Genomic DNA, 25820 nt, shown 5'->3' with positions numbered 1-25820 from the left:
TTATCCCTAAACTATACCACTCAAAGTATATCTTAAACTTTCGAGTATTTTGATCATTTACTTCTATAAATTATCGTCTCGCTATTTGTTAATATATATATAATAACAAATCGTTTTATGACCAAGTTAATATATATTTTCAACATTCATAAACACGTTTTAAATATACGTCGCAAGTTATTCATACAATTAATATTCCAACTTATCATATATATTCAAATAAATATTTAAACCAATCAGTTTAATGTACGGTATTAAACAATTAATACATTGTTATGTTTTCAAGTTATAGTATATATATATATATATATATATATATATATATATATATATATATATATATATATATATATATATATATATATATATATATATATATATACATATAATTGTTCGCGAATCGTCGAGAACAGCCGAAAGGTATTTGAATAGTTCAAAAATTTTGAGATTCAGTTTTACAGACTTTGCTTATCGTGTCGGAAATGTTAATCATACAAAGATTAAGTTTAAATTTGGTCAAAAATTTTCCGGGTCATCACAGTTGTCCAAAGAAACACCTTGGGCTTAAATTGAGATTTGTTGTCCAAAGAAACACATTGAGCTCAAACGTACAATAACGGAACGAGATGTATACTTTCCGTTGAATATAAATTCGTTTCTTGTAATCCAAATAGCCTATATAGTAGCGGGACCGATCAATCTATAAAATTTCTTATCTTTAATATCCGTTCCGTGGTACCAATCAAATGAGAACTCAAAAATCGTCGGCATAAAAAAAGGAAAAAAAAAAAAAAATTAACAAATGATCATTAATCGTAAATTATTTTTAGTAAAGTCAGCCATTTGACAACAACCAAAAAAAAAAAAAATTGAAAAAGAAAAAAAATTGTTTTGACCTCCAAACCCTTTTGCTCCAGTATAAGAAATTTCTATCACTATCAGTCTTCACTCTGTTTCCCTCACAGATGGCGGCTGCATCTTCTTCTCATCTCCATCTTCAATCACTCTCATTTTCCAAAACCCTAATTAATCAATCTCTGATCACAAACACACCCAAAACCCTAATTTCATTTAAACCCAATTCAAGAATCACCCCCTTTTCCGTCCGGGCAGTCATATCACAAACCCCGTTACAAACCCAACAATTTAACCACTGTTTTACTAAAAAAGACGATGGCTTTTTGTACTGCGAAGAACTTAAAGTTCAAGAAGTAATGGAAGTAGTTGAAAAAAGACCCTTTTATCTTTATAGTAAACCCCAAATAACAAGAAATGTTGAGGCTTATAAAGATGCTTTAGAAGGATTGAATTCAATTATTGGGTATGCTATCAAAGCTAATAATAATTACAAGATTTTACAACATTTGAGGAGTCTGGGGTGTGGTGCAGTTTTGGTTAGTGGAAATGAACTTAGATTAGCACTCCGTGCTGGTTTTGATCCTACAAGGTAGTAAAGTTTTGATCTTTTATGTTACTTGATTCAACATCTATATATTCATGTATAAAGTGTATTTTATGATATCATTAGCTATGACCTAGAATTAGTGTGGTTCTGAATGTGATTATAATAAAATTAAGCTGTTTGTGTGTTTATATTCAAAGCAATGAGTAGTTATTAAGCTTTTAGTTTATATCTTGTAAATGGCTTGAATTGTTTAGGGTTACCGGCTCATCAAATTTCGCTGCTTGGGTTGTATATATTTTTTTTCCTATGTGAAGCCCAGAATTTATTATAAAGTCAAAATACTAAAGATGGTGGTGCTCAACATATAATTGGCATTTGGTTTTGATATTGTTTTAATTCGGGTATTAGATGTGTAGTTAAAGAGATGTATATCTGTGATGTTAAATGCTCATTTTAAGTGATTAAGAAGTGAACCAAAGTTAGCTGATAGTAAAGTAATTAACCGCATATTAATTTTAATTTAAATAATTGTAAACTCACACCTAAATTATTAGAGGTCATGCTCTGTTGCAGTGAGTCTGGAACTGAGTATTTGAATCCTATATAAGTAGCTAACTGGAATCACTTTTGCTAAGACTGATTATCTTCAACTTGAAAATTGAAAAGGCAAATATTAATAATAAATGTAGCCCCAAACACCCTTTCACATTTACAAGTCATTTATGGACTTATGGAAACTTTTTGCTGTAATTTGCTGTTGAAACGATAGGTGGAAATCGAGTTTTTATCGTTTGACGTGAATAATAGGTGTATCTTCAATGGAAATGGGAAGCTTTTGGAGGATCTTGTCCTTGCTGCTCAAGAAGGTGTATTTGTTAACATAGACAGTGAATTTGATTTGGATAATATCGTATCAGCTGCAAGAATTGCTAAAAAGAAGGTTAATGTACTGCTTCGAATCAATCCGGATGTTGACCCTCAGGTTTGTAATACATCAATCAATCTTTATAAACGCAACATATCCAGAAAATGTAATGTAATGGTTATACATCTTTGTACTGTAATGGTTGAAAACATGTTTATATTCATATACAGTACCTGTAACTTTGTTTGTTAGGTTCATCCTTATGTTGCAACGGGGAACAAGAACTCAAAATTTGGAATAAGAAATGAGAAACTGCAATGGTTTTTAGACGCCGTTAAGTCTTATCCTGATGAGCTTAAGTTGGTTGGAGCTCATTGCCATCTTGGATCTACCATTACAAAGGTATCCTACATGTTCATGTTTTTTTCCGTATGATATGTTGATCATTGTAACATTTTAATATTGTGGTTTTTGTTTATACAATGAATATTAGGTTGACATATTCAGAGATGCTGCAGCCATAATGGTGAAGTTTATCGATGAAATTCGGGACCAAGGGTTTGATATAAATTATTTGAACATTGGAGGTGGTCTCGGGATTGATTATTATCATAAGGGTACCATTCTTCCAACACCAAGAGATCTCATTGACACAGTAAGAACCAGTACTGTACTTTTTTATTTGCATAGAACTTAAGACTTTTCGAATAATAATATTCACTATATATTTTTTATGTTTGATTTGGTGAAGGTCCGGGAACTAGTCAAGTCTAGAAACCTTAATCTAATCATTGAGCCAGGAAGGTCACTGATTGCAAATACTTGCTGTTTGGTCAATCGTGTCACCGGTGTAAAAACAAACGGCACGAAAAACTTTATTGTGATTGATGGAAGCATGGCTGAACTTATTCGTCCTAGCTTATACGATGCTTATCAGGTAAGATTCTGTCACTTGTATGCTAAGGTGGCAATTTTGACCCATTTACTTTTGAATGGGTCGATCTGGGTTAGTTATTAAATTTAAATGGGTTAAATAGAATATTTAGAATGTGTATGATCACTTTGATTGTTTAATATCCATTTACATGTTAAAGATTTTAATATGAGTGGACAAATAGTGTTGGTTTGGGTAACCAATCCTGACATTTACTCGCACTCAAATGACCTGTTATCTACCCACCTGACCCTACTCGTCTTCTCATTCGTACTCGTATAGTTTAACATTTTCTAGTATATTTTGAATGCAGCACATAGAACTGGTGTCTCCTCCACCACCTGATTCTCCGGTTACGACTTTTGATGTCGTGGGCCCTGTCTGTGAATCGGCCGATTTCTTGGGAAAGAACAGGGACCTTCCTGCTCCAGCTAGTGTACCATGTTCTACCTTTCTTTATTGTTTATTATATTATCTGTTATAATAATTTTGGTTGTATTTTATTCTTGAAACCTTGTTTTTTTATACTTTTCTGTACAGGGTTCTGGGCTTGTAGTTCATGATGCAGGTGCCTACTGCATGAGTATGGCTTCAACTTACAACCTCAAGATGCGGCCACCAGAATATTGGGTATGTGTTTAAGTTTTTAGAGTTAGTAGCATTTTTCTTTTAGCAAAAAACAATTAGGAAAGAAGATAGATTTTGGTCTTGAATGATACTTTTATTTGACATTCAAAAGTCAATATGAATTGCTTATTCTGCTTTGTGTTTGATTAAAAATCTGGATTGATGTTAATAATGAAGGTTGAAGAAAATGGATCAGTAGCCAAAATCAGGCATGGGGAGACTTTTGAAGATCATATGAGATTTTTTGAAGGACTCTGATTCAACTTTTGTAGGAGCTTCTTTTTAATGTTTGTATTTTCACTTCACAAATTGCTATAAGAGATATCAACTGGAGTATCATGCATATTGGTGAAACCTGAATGTTGTTCTGAGTTAAATATTGTGTTTATCTTGTGCCATTAATCGCTTATTTATTTTGCAATGAAATTTTCATCTTTACTATTATACGAACTTATGCCTCTGCACGATGTTAGATATAGATTTGTACCCAATAAATATACGAACTTATTCTTCAACATTCTGTGCAATTTCTCAACATGTCATTGTCTTATTGTCGATTCTACCATTGTTAAAATGGAGTAAAGAATAGATGCCTTTAATAGCCTTTTTATCTTTTATTATGCCTAAACTAAAAAGGATATTTAGATTATGTACGTAACTGTTTAAGAATCTGTTTTTTTTTTTTTTTTTTTTTTTTTTTTTTTTTTTTCCTGACACAAACTACTCTAAATTTTATAACCAATTGTTTGCTTGTGCGGTTTCTTGTGAGCTTGTGTTTGGTTTTTCTTGTTTGTTGTTAAACTCAGTAGTTGCGGTTTGTATGTTTTTGGGGCTTCATTTTTGCTATATTTTTTATTTGACCGCTATTAAGGGTACGTGATGGCGTTGATTTTGAGCATCACGCTTCTAACGCGGTGTGAGAGAGGAAAAAATGGTGGCTTGATTGAAGGTTTCACGAATTGCATCATGGGCTTGAAATAACAGACTAATCAAATTTAAGATGGTAATTTATGGACCAATCAAATTCACCAAAGAGACGAAAAGTGGGACCTACTCCATACTCTATCACCAACCTCCTCACTATTTACTTTTTTTTTTTTCGTCACGTTTGTCACGCCACCACTATATCTTACAAAAACCCTATATCACGCTCGACACCATTAGAAATGATCTTACCCCTTCAAATTGAAAGAAGATGTTGCAATTTTTGATTTGAATCTAATAGATATGTAACGCTATTCTACAAAAAAAAAAAAAAAATGATAAAGTAACCAATTAAGTATTGAAGTATAAGTGCATATATAAATGGTGTAATTTATAACTTCTAAAGATAATTTACATTATCATTTGACTATTAAGAGTAGCAACCATCTAACTAGATTTAATCTGTACCCTAGTACATTTATGCGACTTTACTATATGCCTATATTACATCTTTCAACTTTTTGCTTGAATCTTGTGAATTATAATTAAAGATCAAGCAAACGTTGACACCATCGATCTATGCACCAATATATGGTACCGGAGCCAGCTCTTCATCTCGTAACGATTGTTGCTGTCTTGCAATAAACGCTTCCACTGTTCGCCTGAACTCATCGTTGCTTAGCTCATCCGCCACACGTCTTTTCTCCGGCCCCACCATATCTCCGCCACCACAATCATTCTTCTTCTCTATTTTTCTCTCTGTCACCGATCGCCTTAAGTTATTTGTTTGATCCTGTTTGTACTCCACTCGTGTCATATTCTCAGATCGAGTCCTGAAAATCCTTTTTTTGTTACTTGTCACAACATTACTACTATTACTGTTACTGTTATTGTTACTGTTTCCACTTACGACCCTCTTTTCACATGTTTTAACATACTCGTCATAAACATTGTCAGTTTTTTCGTTACGTTCTCCATTTTCAATAACTCGAGATTCGAATAAGAGAATTAAGATGATCAAGTTACCAATCACAAAAACAAATCTCGGGCTAAAAACCGCGAATGATAGTCCCTTGAAATGATCACTCATCGAGAATCGAATGACGAAAAATGGGTATTGAGTTAGATACTTAATAATCATGATCATGAAAGTAAGTATCTCTATAACTCGAAAAAGATTCGTGAGCCATTGATGCTTCTGGAACCAGATGATCGTGTTAGCTTTTGCAATTTTAACCTCAAATGACGTCATCTTACAGTTAAAATTCAAATGAGTTTGATTAGATTGCTGAAGTATTTTTGACTTCGATCATTAGAGCAAATAGATGATAAGTGAAAGTTTATGAGAGAGTGTATTTTTTGTTTTGTTTTTGAGCAACAAACTTTGGTGGTAGGGATGCGGTATTTATAGGACCAAAAGTTTATACGTAGTATGGTTTTATAATCTACTAGTAAGTAAATATACGTATTTTAGTATCGAACGATGATGTCAAATTTATAACTTTACACGTGTACAATTTATCCACAAATATCGACATAACACGTGCATTGTCATCTGAAGCGCAGTCAGTTGATTAAACAAGTTTAGCTTAAATTTAATTAGTTTATCTTTGTAATCGTAACTAATCTTTAGTTAACTTTTATCATGACCACCAATGTAACGACCCGTCAAAATCGCTATTGACGCGTCACGTTAATCATTGATTCCACAGTAAGGTTTTGACCTCTATATCATACGTTTTGATAAAATATTGCATTCATTAAATTAAGTGACTTTCTAAACATAGAAAGTTATAAACATGTGGGCGAGTGCTTAGGTATAAGCAAAACCCCGAAATACATAAGTCTTTAATTTACAGGTTGACATCACAGTCCAATTATTTATTACACAACGCAGTTTTATTTTGAATGCAATAAACTTTGTACAAAGCATGAGAGACTCCATGCAGGCAACAAGCACATCACAGCGGAAGCATTCTAAGGACCTGAGAATAAAACATGCTAAAAAGTCAACACGAATGTTGGTGAGTTATAGGTTTAATTGCTCGAGTCATAAACATATATAAAGATAGACCACAAGATTTCATCAAAAGTTTATCAATAGATTCTACGTAACAGAGCACCCTGGTAACTAAACTTAACGCTATAGTGATAATTACCCCATTTGTTTTAATACACGCAAACCAACGTGTCTTAAACTCAAATAACATACGTCCGTTAAAAGGCTAGCGCTCTAGCTCGGACGGGGATGTCAAGCCCTATGGATCCATATACAATTATTCGCGCCCACCAGTCCATATCCTATGTACTGGCAGCTACTAGTTACCAAAGCTAAGGGATTTTCGGTTTAACTCAGTGTAGAATTTAGTATGTACTTGTGTCTTATCGCGTTTAAAATAAATTGCATGTATTCTCAGCCCAAAAATATTTAAAGTATTTAAAAAGGGAGACTATAAACTCACTGTTCAATATTGAGACTCAATATTGTAGGCAAATTGCGTAGACGTAATGATGGTAGACGACTGTATGATTGACCTTGGATTCAAGAACAATACCCCGAACAATACCCAATACTTCCTTAGCTTAAAGCGGTTTGAAACCCGAATTAAAAACACCCTTGTATATACCTTATTATTATTAAACTTAAATTTAAAATTATAATTATAATATAAATATAAATATTGATTAAAGAAAAAAAAATGTAAATATTACGTCGAGTAAACTGGCCTTTTATAGGCATGTTTCCTGATTTTGGTCCCCATGCGATCGCATGGGTTTTCAGTGCTTTTGCCATGCGATCGCATGGCCGCCTGAACCCCTTTTGTTTGCTAGTTTGTCGACATCAAATAGTATTTACTGTAGCCCATGCGATCGCATGGATTTTCAGTGTTTTTGCCATGTGATCGCATGGCCGTCTTTTCCGTTTTTGTTTGCTAGTTCGTCGATATCAAATAGTGTTTACTGTAGCAAATAGTGTGTCACTGTAGCAAATAGTGTGTACTGTAGCAAATAGTGTTTACTGTAGCAAATAGTATTTTACTGTAGCAAATCACCGTAGCACTGTAGCAAATAGTGTTTTAATTGCAAATAGTGTTTTCACTGTAGCGCTGTAGCAAAATACTGTTTCACTGTAGCAAATAGTGTTTTACTGTAGCAAAGTAATTTTTACTGTAGCAAATAGGGTTTTACTGTATTAAAAAGTCGTTTTTACTTGTACATATATATATACATACATATAATTGTTCATGAATCGTCGAGAGTAGTCAAAGGTAATTGTATATATGTGAAACAGTTCTAAAATTTTGAGACTCAATCTAACAGACTTTGTTTAACGTGTTAAAATAATAAATCGTATAGAGAATTGGTTTAAATAAGTCAAAAAATGTCGGGTCATCACAGTACCTCCCCGTTAAAGAAAATTTCGTCCTGAAATTTTGAGTAGTACCTGTTTCATGAGCGATATCAGTGAACAAATGTGAATACTTTTGCTTCATTTGATCTTCACGTTCCCAAGTAAACTCGGGTCCTCGTCTTGCGTTCCAACGAACCCTAACTATCGATATTTTGCTTTGTTTTAATTGTTTGACCTCACGGTCCATGATTTCAACAGGTTCTTCGACAAAATGGAGTTTATCATTAATTCGTATTTCGTCAAGAGGAATTACGACATCCTCTTCAGCTAAACATTTCTTCAAATTTGACACGTGAAATGTGTCGTGAACACTACTAAGTTCTTGCGGTAGCTTTAATCGATAAGCAACTGCTCCAATTCTTTCGGTGATTTCAAAGGGTCCTACGTACCTAGGACTTAACTTTCCTCGTTTACCAAATCGTACAACGCCTTTCCAGGGTGACACTTTCAACATGACTTTGTCGTCCACTTGAAATTCTAGCGGTTTTCTTCTTACATCAGCATAACTCTTTTGGCGACTCATGGCCGTTTTCAATCGCTGTTGTATTTGAATGATCTTTTCGGTGGTTTCGTGAATAATTTCTGGTCCAGTAAGTTGTCTTTCTCCTACTTCACTCCAACAGATAGGAGATCTGCACTTTCTACCGTAAAGTGCTTCAAATGGCGCTGCGTTGATGCTCGTATGATAGCTGTTATTGTATGAAAATTATGCCAACGGTAAGTGTCGATCCCAACTGGTTCCAAAGTCAATCACGCATGCCCGTAACATGTCTTCCAATGTTTGTATTGTTCTTTCACTTTGACCATCTGTCTGTGGGTGATAAGCGGTGCTCATATCTAATCGAGTTCCCAATGCTTTTTGTAATGACTGCCAGAAACGTGATGTGAATCGGGTGTCGCGATAAGATATTATGGAGATAGGTACACCATGCCTGAAAACTACTTCCTTCAAATATAGGCGTGCTAATTTCTCCATACTGTCTGTCTCCTTTATTGGTAGAAAGTGAGCTGATTTAGTTAGACGATAAAGTGAGCTGATTTAGTTAGACGATCAACTATCACCTAAATAGTATCATGACTACTTGTAGTCCTTGGCAATTTCGTAATGAAATCCATGGTTATTCTTTCCCATTTTCACTGCGGAATTTCTGGTTGTTGCAGTAATCCTGACGGCTTTTGGTGCTCAGCTTTGACCTTTGCACACGTCAAACATTTGCTTACATAAGTAGCAATTTCTATCTTCATATTAGGCCACCAATAAAACTTCTTGAGATCGTGGTACATTTTCCCATTTCCTGGGTGAATTGAGTACCTCGTTTTGTGTGCTTCATCCAGTACTAGTTGCCTTAGATTACCATGTTTTGGTACCCATATCCTATCAGCAAAATACAGGGTTCCATCAGCTTTTACTTCAAGCTGTTTTTCTAACCCTCTGCTCATTTCGCCTTTTTCATTTTCTTCTTTTAAAGCCTCTAACTGTGCTGCTTGAATTTGCTTTGTGAGATCAGTACGAATTGTAATATTCAAAGCTCGGACCCTAAGGGGTTTTACTCTTTCTTTTCGACTTAGGGCATCAGCTACAACATTAGCCTTTCCGGGGTGGTAACGGATTTCACAATCGTAATCGTTTAACAACTCTACCCAGCGACGTTGCCTCATATTGAGTTGTTTTTGATCAAAAATATGTTGAAGACTCTTATGGTCAGTGTACACTGTACACTTGGTGCCATATAGGTAGTGTCTCCATATAGGTAGCAAATCACTGTAGCAAATGCGTTTTCACTGTAGCACTGTAGCAAAATACGGGTTCACTGTAGTAAATAGTGTTTTACTGTAGCAAAGTAATTTTTACTGTAGCAAATAGGGTTTTACTGTAGGAAAGTCGTTTTTACTTGTACATATATATATACATACATATAATTGTTCATGAATCGTCGAGAGTAGTCAAAAGTAATTGTATATATGAAACAGTTCTAAAATTTTGTGACTCAATCTAACAGACTTTGTTTAACGTGTTAAAATAATAAATCGTATAGAGAATTGGTTTAAATAAGTCAAAAATTTTCGGGTCATCACAACCAAACTCTTTTGGTTCGATTTGTTCGTAATATTTATACAAAAAGGTAGCAAGCATGAACATGATTTGCGAATAGCTTAATTAGATATCGAGTCAACATGACACGAGTTTAGAAAAAGTTGGAGATGGCATCTACGATTTGATATTGATAAAAAATAGTGAGAGAGAAATCTATAAATTAATTAAGCATTATATATACCAACCTTTTCTGTATAATTACCTTTATAACTTTTATTTAATATAATTAATTCTCATTTTATATAGCAGCCCATGCACGTCTTAAATTCTTGTATCACACTTGCGGTTGATACATGTACCAATTGTATAGAAAAAAAGTTAATACTGATTATTAAATGCCAACTTAACAAATAAGTACCGTCTGAATCTATGACAAGTGAATATTAAAGCATGTCATGAGCTATACGATGTTATATATATAGATTTGTATAATTCAACTTTTTTGCATTTAATTTAACATTTGTTGTAAATCTATATTTAAATTAAAATTGGAGGTTCAGAAACTCTGTTAGACAAAAAGTTTTTCTTTAAGTTTGATATGTCAAACTACAATATTGTCATATAGTTTGTCAAGTTCACACAAGTAAAAGTTTCAAATGATCCCAACTAGATGTTGATTTTGTTAAAAACTGACCCAAATGATCGGCGATTTTAAATTAGAAATTTAGTTTAATTAATTACAGTATTATTCGGATTTGAATGTCTACACCGGATGTTAAATTAGGATAGGGGGGTTTTCTAATAGGGTGCTGATTCGTACACCACTAAAATTATTCATACACCACTAAATGTGCAATACAGTGTTATACTGTACAATTCTGTAAAGCATATTTAGTGGTGTATGGATAATTTCAAGTGGTGTACGAATCAGTCCCCTTTCTAATAATGTAATGTTATAGAGGAGGCTATAGATGATTAGACGGATATGTTCGCATGGGTCGGGTCGGGTCGGGTGTGAGATTAGTTGAACATGGGCACACGGGAGACACACGGCGTGGAAAGTAGTATCTCTGAGTATGACTCCACAGTTCCTATCTATATTTTCTTTCATCGTTTGTTCTTCTTGTCTCAGATCAGAATATAGCCCCATTATTATCTACTATTTTATTCTTTTTATTTCAATAAAAAATAAATATAACTAAATATAAATTGATCCATCATCCATTTTCTTGCACTATATACACTTTCTTTATTCTATTTTTCAATATTTTTCAAATGATTACCTAGTAAAAAGATAATGTTTTTCTATTTTTAGGGCTTCGGGTCATTTGTGGAGGACGAATATTTATCACGTGACTATTTTGAGTTTTCGTTCGATCACTTTAAAATATGTTATTAGTGAGGTTGAAACATGATACTATTTTTAAGAATATCAAGACTTCGAACACTAGAGTATTATGAGATGGTTTCAGTACAATTTTAATTATAATTTCACACTGATATGACAGTTAAAAAATTTAATTTTCAATGTGACGATAGTGAGTGATTTTTTAATTAGGTACATGAAAGGTAAAGAAAGTCTATATTTTGGTCCTTATTATGCTTATACAGTTATATTTTAAGCAACACATAAAGTAATATTATATTGGACATGTAAAAGAGTTAAAAGAATTATAATTGTATAAATAATACCAGTGTCATGTTCGTGTCTCATATATTCAGATAAGATAATTGTGCTTTATGACTTTAATTATATTATATGCTCTAAGCATTTCTAGGCCTTGTTCCATGTCTTGATATTTTTTATACTAACATTCGTGAGACAGTTTTTGTTCTATAATTAAATTTCCGAATATTAAATGATCGTGAATTTTCAGTATAAAATATTCTTAGTGCATATTTAGAAAGTATCACCTTTTCTGATACACTCTAGTAGGATACATATCTTGATAGTCAGACAAGCACGTTGGGCTGTTGGGCTTGTTACATTAAACTTTTAATGGGTTTTCCTTTGCTTAAGTTGCTTAGCCTGTTCTGTAATTAGGGAAAATAATCCGGCCAAATACATTTTTTTTTAAGTTTTAGAGCAAATACCTTTTTTTTTTTTTTAAAGTTGACGACCAGTGATGGAACTAAGATTTTTTTCACTGGGGCAAAAATATTTATATAACCGTAGAAATTTTGTAATATGGAGGTTTTGGGGCAAAAAAAAATGAGGTTTTTAGAAAAATTATGAAGATTTTTGGGCAAAAGTTGAAAGTTTTTGGACAAAATTTGAAGGTTTTAGGGCAAAAATTGAAAATTTTTAGGCAAAATTTGAAGGTTTTGGGGCAAAAAAAATTCACTGGCGGCAAAGTCGAAAAACTCAAAGTTTTTACATTGAAAAAAAATCCACTGGGGGCGGGCGCCCCCTTGCCCCATGTAGTTTCGCCCGTGTTGACGACATACACAATTCTTTCGCACATGATTTCGTTCGAACTCATCGTGACCTGTTTTTGCTTGGAACATCATCCTTGTTCAAATGATCAATCTAATTGTTATTATTTCTGGTTTTGTGCTATTTGTTCTTATTAATGTGTGAGAATGTGCAGGTTGTTGCTGGATAGCTTGATAAAAGTGAAGCTGTGCAGTGGTAACTATGCTGGTGGTGTTAAGTTTAGAGTTCAAGTGAAGAGTTAAGTCATTTGTGGATCGAGTGTATTGCTCAAGTAGTTAACATACCTAGTATGGGGGTGAAAGAGTCAATACACAACGACGGGACACAGTTTGACTTAACTATTATATGTTGAGGGCTATTTCTGCTTATTTGTGTTTTGTAAGGGGTTAGTCTGTAATTATCTAACCCTTTGCTATATAGTTCCAGATTAGGGTCTTCTGTTTCATTATCACAAAATCACATACGATAGCTCTCTCTCTATTTCAAAGTAAAATTCATTCGTTCAGTTTTTGATCTCTGTAATAGTTGATTTCTATAATCAAACTTGTTAGGGTTTGATGTATGAATATTGTTCATCTAGTTGATGAACATAAGTTTCTGTTGGTTTGATAAGTAATTTGGTGTTGATTCAGTGTTATTCATTGATTCTTGGTGTTAGAATTGATAATTTGTACATGGTATCAGAGCGTTCTAACGCCTGATTTGGTTTCCGTTTACAAATTACTGGTTGTTCGTGATTAGGGTTTGATCAAAGTAGTGTTTGATCGAATTTCTTGTTAATCGGTGTTGAAAAATTGGGGGTTTCTCTGTCTCTGCATTCAATTGGTATTTAAAGGCGATTCAAGGTCTTTTTGGATCGTGTATGGTAATTTAGGGTTTTCTTACTCAAACCCTAATTTGCTCGTGTTCTTGGTTTCTCCATAGTTTTGTTGTTTCTTCCAATGCGTTAAAGATATAGGGGCGTCTCTAAATCCCTCTTTATCTAATCTTTAGTTTTTATATCAATTGTGATTAAATAATTCTTTTAGAATCGCCACAGCCCAACTCTTGACCGTGATTCAAGAAATCATTGGAAACCTGATCAAGTTGTGGCTTGATTTTAGAAAGAATTACTTAATCTGCTTTATTTTGATTTACTTTTGTTGTTTCATATCTGCTATCTGTTAAAATGGGCGATGATACTAAATCTGAAGCTAGTACTACTCTTATTAGTAAACTTGATTTTGGAGATCCATTATATCTACATGCCAGTGATATTTCGAGTACTCCTTTAATTACATTTAAATTAAAGGGTACAGAAAATTACAAGGCTTGGGCATGTGCTATGAAATTAGCACTACAAACTAAAAATAAAATGGATTTTATAAATGGTACTTTACAAAAAGATGAAGAAGATGATGTTTTAAGTAATCAATGGGATAGGTGTAATGCTGTTGTTCTTTCTTGGATTCTAGGATCTTTGTCTGATGAACTGTATAATGGTCAAATTTTTCTGAAATTGCATCTGAGGTCTGGACTGAGTTACAAGAGACATATGATAAAGTGGATGGTTCTGTATTGTTTAATCTTTATCAACAAAACAATCTGGAACTCCTGTTTCAGATTATTATCACAAATTGAACTCACTTTGAAAACAATATGATGTTCTTGTGCAATTACCTGCTTGTGGCCTCACAACATCAAAAGAATTCAAAGATCACACCAATCTAATCAAACTAATGCAATTTCTTATGGGTCTAGATGATGTATATCTACCTATTAGAAGTAATTTGTTAATGAGGGACCCTTTACCAACTGTTAAAACTGCTTTCTCTATTATTTCCAGAGAAGAATCACATAGGGGAGCTCCTCTTTCTGAGGAAAAATCTCTGAATGAGTCTTCTGCATTTTCATTTAATAATTTTAAAAGTAAAAATACATCTTCTTCTGGTCAAAGGTGTGCTGAGTATGGCAGAGATAATCATTCTACTTAAAAATGTTTTAAGCTAGTTGGTTTTCCAACTAGAAGTGGATATTTAAAGTGTACCAAGTGTGGTATGACTAATCATACTATTGATAAGTGTTTTGAAGTGATTGGTTATCCACCAAATCTTAAAAGAAAAGGGTTTGGAAATAACTATAAGGGTAATTCAAGTAAATGAGTAATGATAATAATTCTGCTAATGTTTCTAATCATGTTTCATTAAGTAATGAACAGGTAATGAAACTTCTTAGTCTTTTGGATGATAAAAGTGGAAATAAGTCAGCTGTTTTAAATGTTTCAGGTACTTTTGTTAATTATAATGTTTTCTTTAACTCAAACATAAAAAGGTTTTTTGCTTCAAATGCTTCAAATAAAAAACATAGACGTCATTTTGGATGGATTGTAGACTCAGGAGCTAATCAACACATGACTGATTCTGTTGAAAATTTTGTTTCATATGTTGATGTTAGTGATTTAAACATGACTGTTGGACATCCAAATGGAACCAAGGCTAAAGTGTCTAAAATTGGGGATTTAAAAATTAATGAAAAAATAATTTTGAAAGATGTTTTAGTTATACCTGAGTATTGTGTAAGTTTACTATCTGTTTATTGTTTAGTGAAAGATAACAATTTATTTGTTAATTTTGATAAACATGCATGTCACCTTCAGGACTTAGTGTTCAGGGAGATCTTAGTGACTGGTGAACAATGTGATGGACTTTATTATCTAACTGGAAATTGTGAAGGTAATTCAGGAATAACTAATACAAGTAATTATAATTTTTTAACTAAAGATTTATGGCACTGCAGACTTGGTCATCCTGCTGAGCAGGCTTTAATGCATTTAAAAGATAATCTGTTTTTCAAAGATAATATTATTTCTGACAATCCTTGTGAAATTTTTTCAAGGCTAAACAAACTAGAGAGGTTTTTCCTCTTAGTGAGCATAAGTCTAGTGTTTTAGGAGAATTGTTACATTTGGATGTATGGGGGCCATATAGGGTCACAAGTTACAATGGTTTTAAGTATTTTTTTAACCATTGTAGATGATTACACTAGAGCTGTGTGGGTGTATTTTATGAAAGGGAAAGATGATGTGTTTAATTGTTTTGAGAATTTAACTTGTTTACTTAAAAATCAGTTCAACAAAAATGTTAAAACTATCAGAACTGATAATGGCACAGAGTTTCTGAATTTTAAGTTTAATGAATTCACTAGTAAAAATGGCATTGTTCATCAAACTAGTTGTGTTTATACATCTCAACAAAATGGTATTGTTGAAAGGAAACATAGGCACTTGCTCAATGTTGCAAGAGCTATTATGTTTCAAGGGGGGATTCCTTTGAAGTTTTGGGATGAATGTATTTTAACTTCTGCTTATTTAATCAACAGAACTCCAAGTTATGTTTTAAAAGGAAAATGTCCTTTTGAAATGATCTATAACAGAGCTCCTAATCTTTCCCATTTGAGAGTTTTTGGATGTCTGGCTTTTGTAAATGTTCTGAACAACAATGATAAATTTTCTGAAAGGTCTCAAAAATGTGTTTTACTTGGTTATTCTTCAACTAAAAAAGGCTATAAACTTTATAGCCTTGATCATAAAAATGTTTTCATATCCAGAGATGTTAAGTTCTTTGCGAATGTTTTCCCTTTCAAACTAAAGAATAGTGATTCCAATTTACACTTTAATGATAAAACTTTGAGTCAGCTAAACTTTTTTGATGACTTAAATACAGACAGTCCAAATAATGCAAGACCCAATGATGAAGGGAAAGATAATAACAGAAAAGATGATGGCAGTAGTGATGATTTGACCTTGGATAGTTCTCCTAATGATACAAGACCAAGTAATACTGGTCAACATGAACATACCAGGTCATGTTGTCCAACTGCAACATCTAATGATGATCCTGTTATCCCTGAGGGCAACTCTAATGATGTTTCTAATAATGAGAATGTGTCACAATCTTATACTTTCACACCTAGAAGGTCTCAAAGAGATAGTTCCATGCCAAGAAAATATAATGATTTTATTGTTGAAGGCAAAGTTAAATATGGGATTGAAAAGTCTATTAATTATTCTAATCTTAGTGCTGAGCATCTCTGCTTCATTACAACTCTTAATAAAAGCATTGAACCAAGTACCTATTGGGAAGCTTCTAAGCATAAACATTGGAATGATGCCATGAATTTGGAAATGGAAGCTCTCCATAGGAATAATACTTGGGAATTAACCTCTTTGCCTGCTGATAGGAAACCTATTGGCTGCAAATGGGTTTATAAAATTAAATATAAGTCAAATGGTGAAGTAGATAGATATAAAGCTAGGTTAGTAGCCAAAGGCTATAACCAAAGAGAAGGCATAGATTTTGATGAAAATTTATCACCTGTGGTTAAAATGATAACTGTCAGATGTCTAATTAATATTGCAGTTCAAAATAACTGGATGTTATTTCAACTTGACATAAACAATGCCTTCCTTTATGGTGACCTAGATGAATCTGTCTATATGACTTTACCATTAGGTTATTTTGACAAAAATGATACAAGGGTTTGTAAACTAAAAAGGTCTTTGTATGGGCTTAAACAAGCTCCAAGAAAATGGAATGAAAAACTCACATCTGTTCTAGTTGAACTTGGTTTTAGTCAGAGTAAGAATGATTACTCATTGTTTATAAAATATGAGAATGATATTTTTATTGCACTGTTAGTGTATGTTGATGACATAGTGGTTACAGGCAACAATGTTAGTGAAATTGAAAAATTTAAAATTTTTTGAGTAAACAATTTCAAATTAAGGATTTAGGGGATTTAAAATATTTTCTTGGGATAGAAGTGATTAGAACTGAAGAAAGTGTGTATTTGTCACAAAGAAAATATACCCTTGACCTTTTGTCTGAATTTGGTTTATTAGGGTGCAAACCTGCACAAACACCTATTGAACCAAATGCTTTGTGTGATAGTAATGTTAGAAAACATGATGTGCTTATTGATAAAATTAGTGAATATCAAAGGCTTGTAGGAAAGTTAATCTATTTGACTCTTACAAGGCCAGATATTTCATATGCTGTTCATGTACTGAGTCAGTTTATGCATTCACCTAAATATTCTCATTTAAAGTGTGCCATTAGGGTTTTAAAATACCTTAAAGGTGCACCTGGTAAAGGCTTGTGTATTGAGAAGTCTAGTGATAACAGCTTATTTGCTTTTGCTGACTCGGACTGGGGAAAGGGAATTGTGGAAAGAAAATCTATCACTGGTTATTGTCTTTATCTTTATGGTTCCTTGATAGTCTGGAAAAGCAAGAAGCAGGCAATCATCTCTAGATCTTCAGCAGAAGCTGAATATAGAGCATTGGCTGATGCTTCTTGTGAGGTTATTTGGGTAATCAAGTTACTTAATGAGTTCAACTCAAGCTATTCTATTCCTGTTTTAGTGTTTGTTGATAATTCAACTGCAATTAAAATTGCAGCAAACCCTGTTTTTCATGAAAAAACCAAGCATTTTGAGATTGATTTGAATTTTGTAAGAGAAATGATTAGTGCAGGTGTTATAGTTACAAACAAGATTAAATCTGAGCATAATATTGCAGATATATTTACAAAAGGATTGTGTTCTTATCAACATAATAAATTTTGTGAAAAACTTAATCTGAAGGACTTCTTTAGCAATTAGATTTGGGAGAGGGGGGGGGGGGGGGTGGGGGGTGTTCAAATGATCAATCTAATTGTTATTATTTCTGGTTTTGTGCTATTTGTTCTTATCAATGTGTGAGAATGTGCAGGTTGTTGCTGGATAGCTTGATAAAAGTGAAGCTGTGCAGTGGTAACTATGCTGGTGGTGTTAAGTTTACAGTTTAAGTGAAGAGTTAAGTCATTTGTGGATCGAGTGTATTGCTCAAGTAGTTAACATACCTAGTATGGGGGTGAAAGAGTCAATACACAACGACGGGACGCAGTTTGACTTAACTATTATATGTTGAGGGCTATTTCTGCTTATTTGTATTTTGTAAGGGGTTAGTCTGTAATTATCTAACCCTTTGCTATATAGTTCCAGATTAGGGTTTTCTGTTTCATTATCACAAAATCACATACGATAGCTCTCTCTCTATTTCAAAGTAAAATTCATTCGTTCAGTTTTTGATCTCTGTAATAGTTGATTTCTATAATCAAACTTGTTAGGGTTTGATGTATGAATATTGTTCATCTAGTTGATGAACATAAGTTTCTGTTGGTTTGATAAGTAATTTGGTGTTGATTCAGTGTTATTCATTGATTCTTGGTGTTAGAATTGATAATTTGTACAATCCTTTAACCAAGTCCGAACATTTCCTCACTAAAACATGTGCGGACGCAAATCAGAAGATATCAGAACACATACATGTTCGGACTTGGATAGTTTCGAATTCCTTTCAGACACGTGACCAAGTCCTTTCGGTTTATAATTTATTCACGTTTCATTTAGTGTTTTATTTGTTTTTGCTTACTTATGTAACAAAGTTAGTTTAAGACAACATGAGCGCACATTTGATATAAGTTAGGATGATCTATTTTCTTCAACAATTTCATGTAAATCTTATTTTGACACATGTTTAATTGAAACTCATAATTTCTCCTATAAATCGTCACGAATTAATCGTTTTGACATTTTCAACCATGATAAAAGATTCAGTGGTGGTCTTTGCAGTTGTTATACTCATCCTCGTTCTTACTATCACAGGTGCTTAATTAACTAAACAATTCTTAACTTTTGTGATCATCGATTTTATACTTTGATAGTTTGATATTTTATATAAGTTCATTAATTAACTTTATTTACATATATAACAAGAACAGAATTTAAAAGCGTGCAAGGAAAATTTTGTGATAAAGATGCCACATACTATAGGGGGAAATGTGTCGAAGAAAAGTGCAAAAAAAATTGCAAGATATTCGAAAACGGAGAAGTAGGATATTGTCGTCAAGGTGAAGTGAAACTCATTTGCGTATGCACCTACGATTGCGCCAAGTTGATAACCGTGTCTCCAAATCCTCCCAAAAATGACAAGTCAGCACCTCCTCCCCAAAACCCGACACCAACTTCACATTATCGGATAGAAAACATTATACGATATAGGTGAAATGTATGCGCAACCTAGCTACTTAAGCATCCATATATATAAATCAAGCCTTCTCAGAGGTGTATAGATATAGCATTGTATAATGATATATTGTTTCACTGTCTCGGTATATAAATACGGGGTAATTTTTTTGCAAAGTGTTCAATCAAATACGACTTAAAATTTTTAGAGGGCTTAAAATTTTGAAAATAATCCTTTTATTTATATACCATGACAGAATATAATGGAGACAAAGATTGTTAGATTATGCACTTAAACAACTTGGTTCATATGTTTTGGAAAATTAATTGTTTATAAGTACTTAGTGTTATTGTGTTCATTGATATAATTTTTATTCTCCAGGTGGTTGTAACTTAAATGTGATCTGAGCTACTAATCGTGTTCTGTATGTGTGCTTTTGGGTGGCTGCAACGTTTTATGCATAGCCCACTTTTGAATTTGTTATCAACGAAAGTTGGCCTTTAAAAAAAAAAAAAAAAAAAAAAAAAAAAAATTTGTTTAGAGCACTTGGGTGTCCGTAGTCCTTCAACTAAGGTCAATTTCATTGTCCAAAATGGACCTTGAAATTGATTGACAGTGTCAGAGGTGGAGGTGTACTCAGTGTCTATTTCAGTGTCCATTATATATATATTTTTTTATTTTTTAATTTATTTTTAATATATTTTTAATTTTTAATTAATTATTATGTTACAGTTAAATAAATTTCAAATAATAAATAAAATACTAAACCGACATTACATTTTTTTCATAAAATAAACTACGTTACATTTATGATGTAGTGTATTACGATTTATGTATACATAAGTTGTCTCATTAGATTCAACTCGTAAGACCGTGCGGGTTGTTGAAGAATTTGCCAACAACCTTTTGCAGAGTAGCTTAAATTATCATTAATAATTCATCTGATAGGTTAACTGTATAGTATGTGAAAGAGTCGTTGAAAAAACTCGAAGAAGATGACATTTTGTGATTAAATATAATAATGAATAAAATGATAATTTAAATATTGTAGACAGAAAGTAATAAAAAAGATAGTTGTGTGAGTAAAATGAGAAAAATGGCGTAGTATTTATAAGGAAAAAAAAAAAAGGAAAACTAGTTGTTAAAACGGCTAGTTTTTTAAATTCAAACAGTTCAACGGCTAGTTTCACCACCGTCGCAGGCTCGCAGAATCGACGCCGTCCCGGTGTCGACGACCATTGATTCCGGCATCGATAAGGGGGACGGCAAGAATTGATGTTTGATACCGTGTGCTCTTATAAGTATTTAATTTCAAGACCGAGCCCTGAGCCTTTTGATGCCCCTGCAAGACAAAAAAATGCCCACGGTACATTTAATGAAAAAACACAATAAGAAAAGACACCATAGTATATAATTAGGGTTTAAAACCTCCTCAAGCTAGAGGGTTTATCCATGTATCTGAATTATATTAGATGAATAAAAAATATCATTTGAGAAGATACTGTATATTACACGATAGATCACTTTAAATGTCGTGTTCATAATTTTTTTGAGCAAAACAGAAGGCCCTATATGAAATATGATTTACTTATCGGTCTTATGTGCATACTACATAGTTACCTTAATATTTTTTGAACGGTAAACAACTTTTACTTTTAAGTCTTAATATCTTATGTACACAGTTACTTAGACCACTAGTATCGGTTAGCCCTTGGAGCCGCCATTGGAGCCGACCTTGGAGCACGCCGATACTAGCAAACCGTCTCTATGCCAGCCTTTGTATCCCGTACTCGAAAATGTCGTTGCAAGGCAAATCGAAGGGCGGAGTGTATCTTTAATTTTTGAACGTTACATACAAGTTTTCTAAATAATATGTAAGTTTAATATAAAAAAATTTCCTACTTATTGGCCGGAGGTCAACTCGGAAGCAATTTCTCTATCCGTCGAATAGAGAGAGTATGACTTTCTCTACTTTTGAGAGTGTTTTCACTTTGGGTGGAGAAATGACTTGTCTTTATTCTCAGATAGGGAAAGGATTGTCTACATTTCACCTCCCCCATACACCACTTATGTGGTATTGGGTTTTGTTGTTGTTTAATATAAAAAAATTGAGGTGGGACCAAGTGATGGGTACGTCATGGATATTAGTAGTTTAGTGGTTGGTTAGTGATGGGAAGATTGTGCTGATGTGGCAGACAGTGATCCCATGACGGACCGTCATGGATAAGAGTGGTCTTAAATACTTTAGAAAATAAAAGGCTGTTGAACTAGAGTTAAAAGCAGAATCAGGGTGTATTAGTGACGGAGAGCACGCGGAATGGTTAGAACCTAGACGTGTGTGGTTGGAAAAAGAAAAAACAAAGGCAAATATGTTGAACAAAAATCTAGGGTCAAATGGGTGACGGAGGGGGACGAGAACTCCAAGTATTTTCATAATTCGTTGAGACGGAAATATAATAAAAATAATATTCGGGGTGTCAATATAAACGGGGTTTGGTGCGAAGATCCGAATACAATAGAAGATGCGGTGTTTAATCACTTCAACGGCCTGTTTTGAGAACACAATACCTCGCGTCCTTCCATGGCTGACTTCAGTTACAACGTGCTTTCAACCGAGTCAGAAACAGTCTGGAAATGCAGTTTTCGGAAGAAGAAATTTGGTGCGCGGTGAAAGATTGTAGGAGCTCTAAAGCTCCGGGGCCCGATGGGTTTAATTTGGGCTTTTTTAAGAAGTTTTGTCACATTATTAAAGAGGATTTAATTAATGTGATAAGGTGGTTTTGGTTGAATGGGGGAATTTCAAAAGGTTGCAATGCGTCGTTTATCTCGCTAATTTCGAAGAAAGCGGATCCCTTAGGTTTTGGCGAGTATCGTCCGATTAGTCTAATTGGAAGTTATTACAAAATCATTGCAAAACTTCTCTCGAATAGATTAAGAAAAGTAGTTCCAAATTTAATTGGTTGCGAACAAAGTGCGTTTCTTAGTGGTAGATATATTCTTGATGGGGTGTTGGTTGCAAATGAAGTCATGGATGATCTCAAGTTAAATAAAAAGCATGGTATAATTTTTAAGGTCGATTTTGAAAAGGCCTTCGACTCTCTTAATTGGAATTTCCTTCTCGAAGTTATGAAATGTATGGGGTTCGGGGCTAAGTGGAGAGGTTGGATTCATTCGTTTCTTAAACCGGCATCAATTTCCGTTCTTATTAATGGCTCGCCTTCAAATGAATTCTATGTTAGTTGAGGGGTTAGACAAGGTGACCCATTGTCACCTTTTCTTATTATTATTGCGGCGGAAGGGCTTAATATTTTAACTAAAGTGGCGGTTGAAAAAGGAATGTATAAAGGTGTTGAAGTAGGTATTGATAAAGTTATCGTTTCGCATCTCCAATATGCGGACGATACTATCCTCTTTGGTGAATGGAGTAGAAGAAACACCCGGAATCTCATGTACTTTCTAGAATGTTTTGAACGGGCGTCCAGTTTAAAAGTAATCTATCATAAAAGTCAACTATATGGTGTTGAGGTTCGGGGTAGTGAGGTAGCGGATTTAGCATCGTGGTGTTCATGTTCTCCCGGTTCTCTTTCTTTTAAGTATTTGGGTTTCCCGGTTGGTTGCAAAATGAAAAAGCTAAAAGATTGGTCCCCGGTGTTAGAAAAATTTAACAATAAATTAGCGAATTGGAGAGCTAGAATAGTATCTTTTGGTGGTCGTTTAACTCTTGTGAAGTCAGTCCTCTCGAGTATCCCTCTTTATTATTTCTCGCTCTTTCGTGGTCCGCATTGTGTAATTAAAAAACTTGAGGGTGTGCGTCGTTCTTTTTTGGGGCGGGTCGGGGTCTAATTCAAAAATGGCATGAGTCAAATGGGAAAAACTCCTTCTTCCTCACGAAGAAGGCAGTTTAAATATTTTTTTCCCTTGAAAGTAAAAATCTTGCTCTTCTTGTTAAGTGGTGGTGGAGGTTTAAAATCGAAACTACCACTCTTTGGGTAAACGTAATTCGAAGTATTTATGGTACTAACAGAGGTTTAGTAATGAATGATGGGCTTTCCCGTCATTCATCTTCTAGCCTTTGGATTGCTATTCGTGATGCAGGAACATTATTGGATGAGTTGGGGATTAATTTCTCTAATTCATTCGAACGCGTTATCGGTAACCTGGGGGGGGGGGGGGTACTATTTCTTTCTGGAACTACTTATGGGTTGGGGATACAAAACTGAAAGACAAATTTCCACGTTTATTTCAGCTCGAGACAGATACGGGTGCAAGTGTCAAAGATAGGCTGGATGTTACAGTTGATTCGGTTAACAACTTGGCTATTTCTCAAACATATCATGGCGGCAGCAGCAATACAACATTACAGCAAACAGGGAACTGGGCGTGGTTTCGAATGCCAACAGGAAGAACAGAGACATAATTTATCAGCCTGTTACATCTTATCAGCGGGATCAGAATCAATCGGGATACTAGCGACGGATGGAAGTGCAGTTTGTTACAAACGAGATCTTTTCTGTACGTAAATTATCGAATGAAATTGACAAAAAGTTTCTGGCTTTCGGGTTCTCCAATGACGGTACGCTTCATAACAATTTCATCAAAAAAAAATCGAAATTTTATTTGGCGTGCTAGACTTGGTAGAAACCCGGCGAGGTTGGAACTAGACAAGCGAGGGATTGATTTGCATAGGACTAGATGTCCGCTTTGTGACTATGGGTTAGAGTCCGTTGAACATATTCTATTCTCGTGCAAATTCGCAAAGGGTGTTTGGCAATGGGTTCTCAATTGGTGGGGTTTAGATCAACAAGCAACTTCATTTTCGAAAATATCTTCAAAGGTGATTATGGGACTTTCGCTTTGGGTCAATCTCGGAATGTTTGGCAAGCATTATGTTGGGTTGTATGTTATTTAATTTGGAAATATCGTAATCAAGTGGTCTTCAAGAATAAGAACGGGTCAATTCCGGCTTTGGTAAATGAGCTTCAAACGCTATGTTTTGATTGGATTTCGAGAAGGACAAAAACTTTCAACCCAACGTGGCATAATTGGATTTCTTCTCCTATCGTGTTGTAAGAGTCGAGTTGCTTTCTCCGCAACTTGTCTCGCTCTAATAGTGTAGTTTTCTTTTTGTTCTCCTGTATTTTGTTTGTTTAGTGCAATTTGCACTTAGTATTGTAAAATTCTTCGTGATGAATAATAATATCTTTCTTTTCCAAAAAATAAAATATCGATAAACATTCCTTAAGATCTTGAGTATTGTTATTAATAATTTAATTATATCTTCTATGTTTATCGTTTATAAATTCTTTTTAACTTTATTACTTATTAGAAAACATACTAAATTCGAAGTGTTAGTTATTACAATCTCAAAGTTATAAAAGATAGTTTTTGAACATGCTGTAGGAGCTAATTGGATCTTAGATCAAACGCAGAACCTAGATTAAAGGCGGAAAACAATAACTAGGGTGAATCGAATACGAGTTACACTTTCGGGATCGACCTAACCAACAATATGTTGATACAAACGACGCCTAGATGATTGTATTCGGTTGGGATTTGGTCTGGGACAAGGATCACAGCAATAAACAACGGCTAGAGGGTGTGGGGTGTGTAACCTAATAATGAAACCCAAAACCCGTATTTATATATAATCACAGTGACCATCGGCCGGTGGTCTGGGACCTTCGGCCGATGGTGATAGTCCCTCGACCGATGGTCTCTACCATCGGTCGATGGTCTGAGCAGCCAACCAAACTGCTCGAACCATTTCACGTCATCATATTAAACAATCCAAACACAATGTATTAATGACGTAATCTTTACACGACTGAAATAGAAAATACAAAACGAATAGAACTCATTACAAAATACAACTTGGGATTATGCACCAACAAACTCCCCCTAAGACCTAGTTCTATATCAAAAATCTTCAGTCGTCATTCAATTCATTCATACGGATCGATCACCATATTGTTCAAGTAACACAGCTTAGCTACTTTCACATACTGTTCTGCTTGCACCTTATTCTCGCGTCGATAGAGCATACGATTATAATACAATGTAAAAATATCAGCCTCGGTACAGTTTCGCAGCTAAATCGGATCCAATACACGAATGCACTCAACATCATCTTCTTTCA

At 34.0% G+C, this 25820-nt stretch overlaps 2 protein-coding genes across 2 annotated transcripts; one reads left to right on the top strand and one right to left on the bottom strand.

Annotated features, from left to right (window-relative positions):
* Positions 1-875: 875 nt before the first annotated feature.
* LOC139852550 (diaminopimelate decarboxylase 2, chloroplastic-like) lies at positions 876-4275 on the top strand. Its single transcript, XM_071841848.1, has 8 exons — positions 876-1447; positions 2213-2387; positions 2523-2672; positions 2764-2925; positions 3022-3207; positions 3518-3640; positions 3745-3834; positions 4009-4275. Exons 1-8 carry the CDS (start codon positions 966-968, stop codon positions 4087-4089), a joined length of 1449 nt encoding a protein of 482 aa, XP_071697949.1. The 5' UTR covers positions 876-965; the 3' UTR covers positions 4090-4275.
* Positions 4276-5140: 865 nt separating this feature from the next.
* LOC139855464 (uncharacterized) lies at positions 5141-6119 on the bottom strand. Its single transcript, XM_071844691.1, has one exon. The coding sequence runs from the start codon at positions 6005-6007 to the stop codon at positions 5333-5335; it is 675 nt and encodes a 224-aa protein (XP_071700792.1). The 5' UTR covers positions 6008-6119; the 3' UTR covers positions 5141-5332.
* Positions 6120-25820: the final 19701 nt, after the last annotated feature.

This window comes from Rutidosis leptorrhynchoides, chromosome 6 (genome assembly GCF_046630445.1).
Source record: "Rutidosis leptorrhynchoides isolate AG116_Rl617_1_P2 chromosome 6, CSIRO_AGI_Rlap_v1, whole genome shotgun sequence".
In the NCBI taxonomy this organism is placed as follows: Eukaryota; Viridiplantae; Streptophyta; class Magnoliopsida; order Asterales; family Asteraceae; genus Rutidosis; species Rutidosis leptorrhynchoides.
The sequence above is the reverse complement of the archived record's forward strand: the minus strand, read 5'-3'. Positions and strand labels throughout refer to the sequence as shown.

Bases quoted from the DNA above. Each gene is read 5' to 3' on its own strand.
- LOC139852550 (XM_071841848.1), top strand. From the start codon at position 966: ATGGCGGCTGCATCTTCTTCTCATCTCCATCTTCAATCACTCTCATTT. The intron at 2,388-2,522 runs GTTTGTAATACA...TTTGTTTGTTAG, and splicing joins ATCCGGATGTTGACCCTCAG to GTTCATCCTTATGTTGCAAC. The intron at 3,208-3,517 runs GTAAGATTCTGT...TTTTGAATGCAG, and splicing joins GCTTATACGATGCTTATCAG to CACATAGAACTGGTGTCTCC.
- LOC139855464 (XM_071844691.1), bottom strand. From the start codon at position 6,007: ATGACGTCATTTGAGGTTAAAATTGCAAAAGCTAACACGATCATCTGG.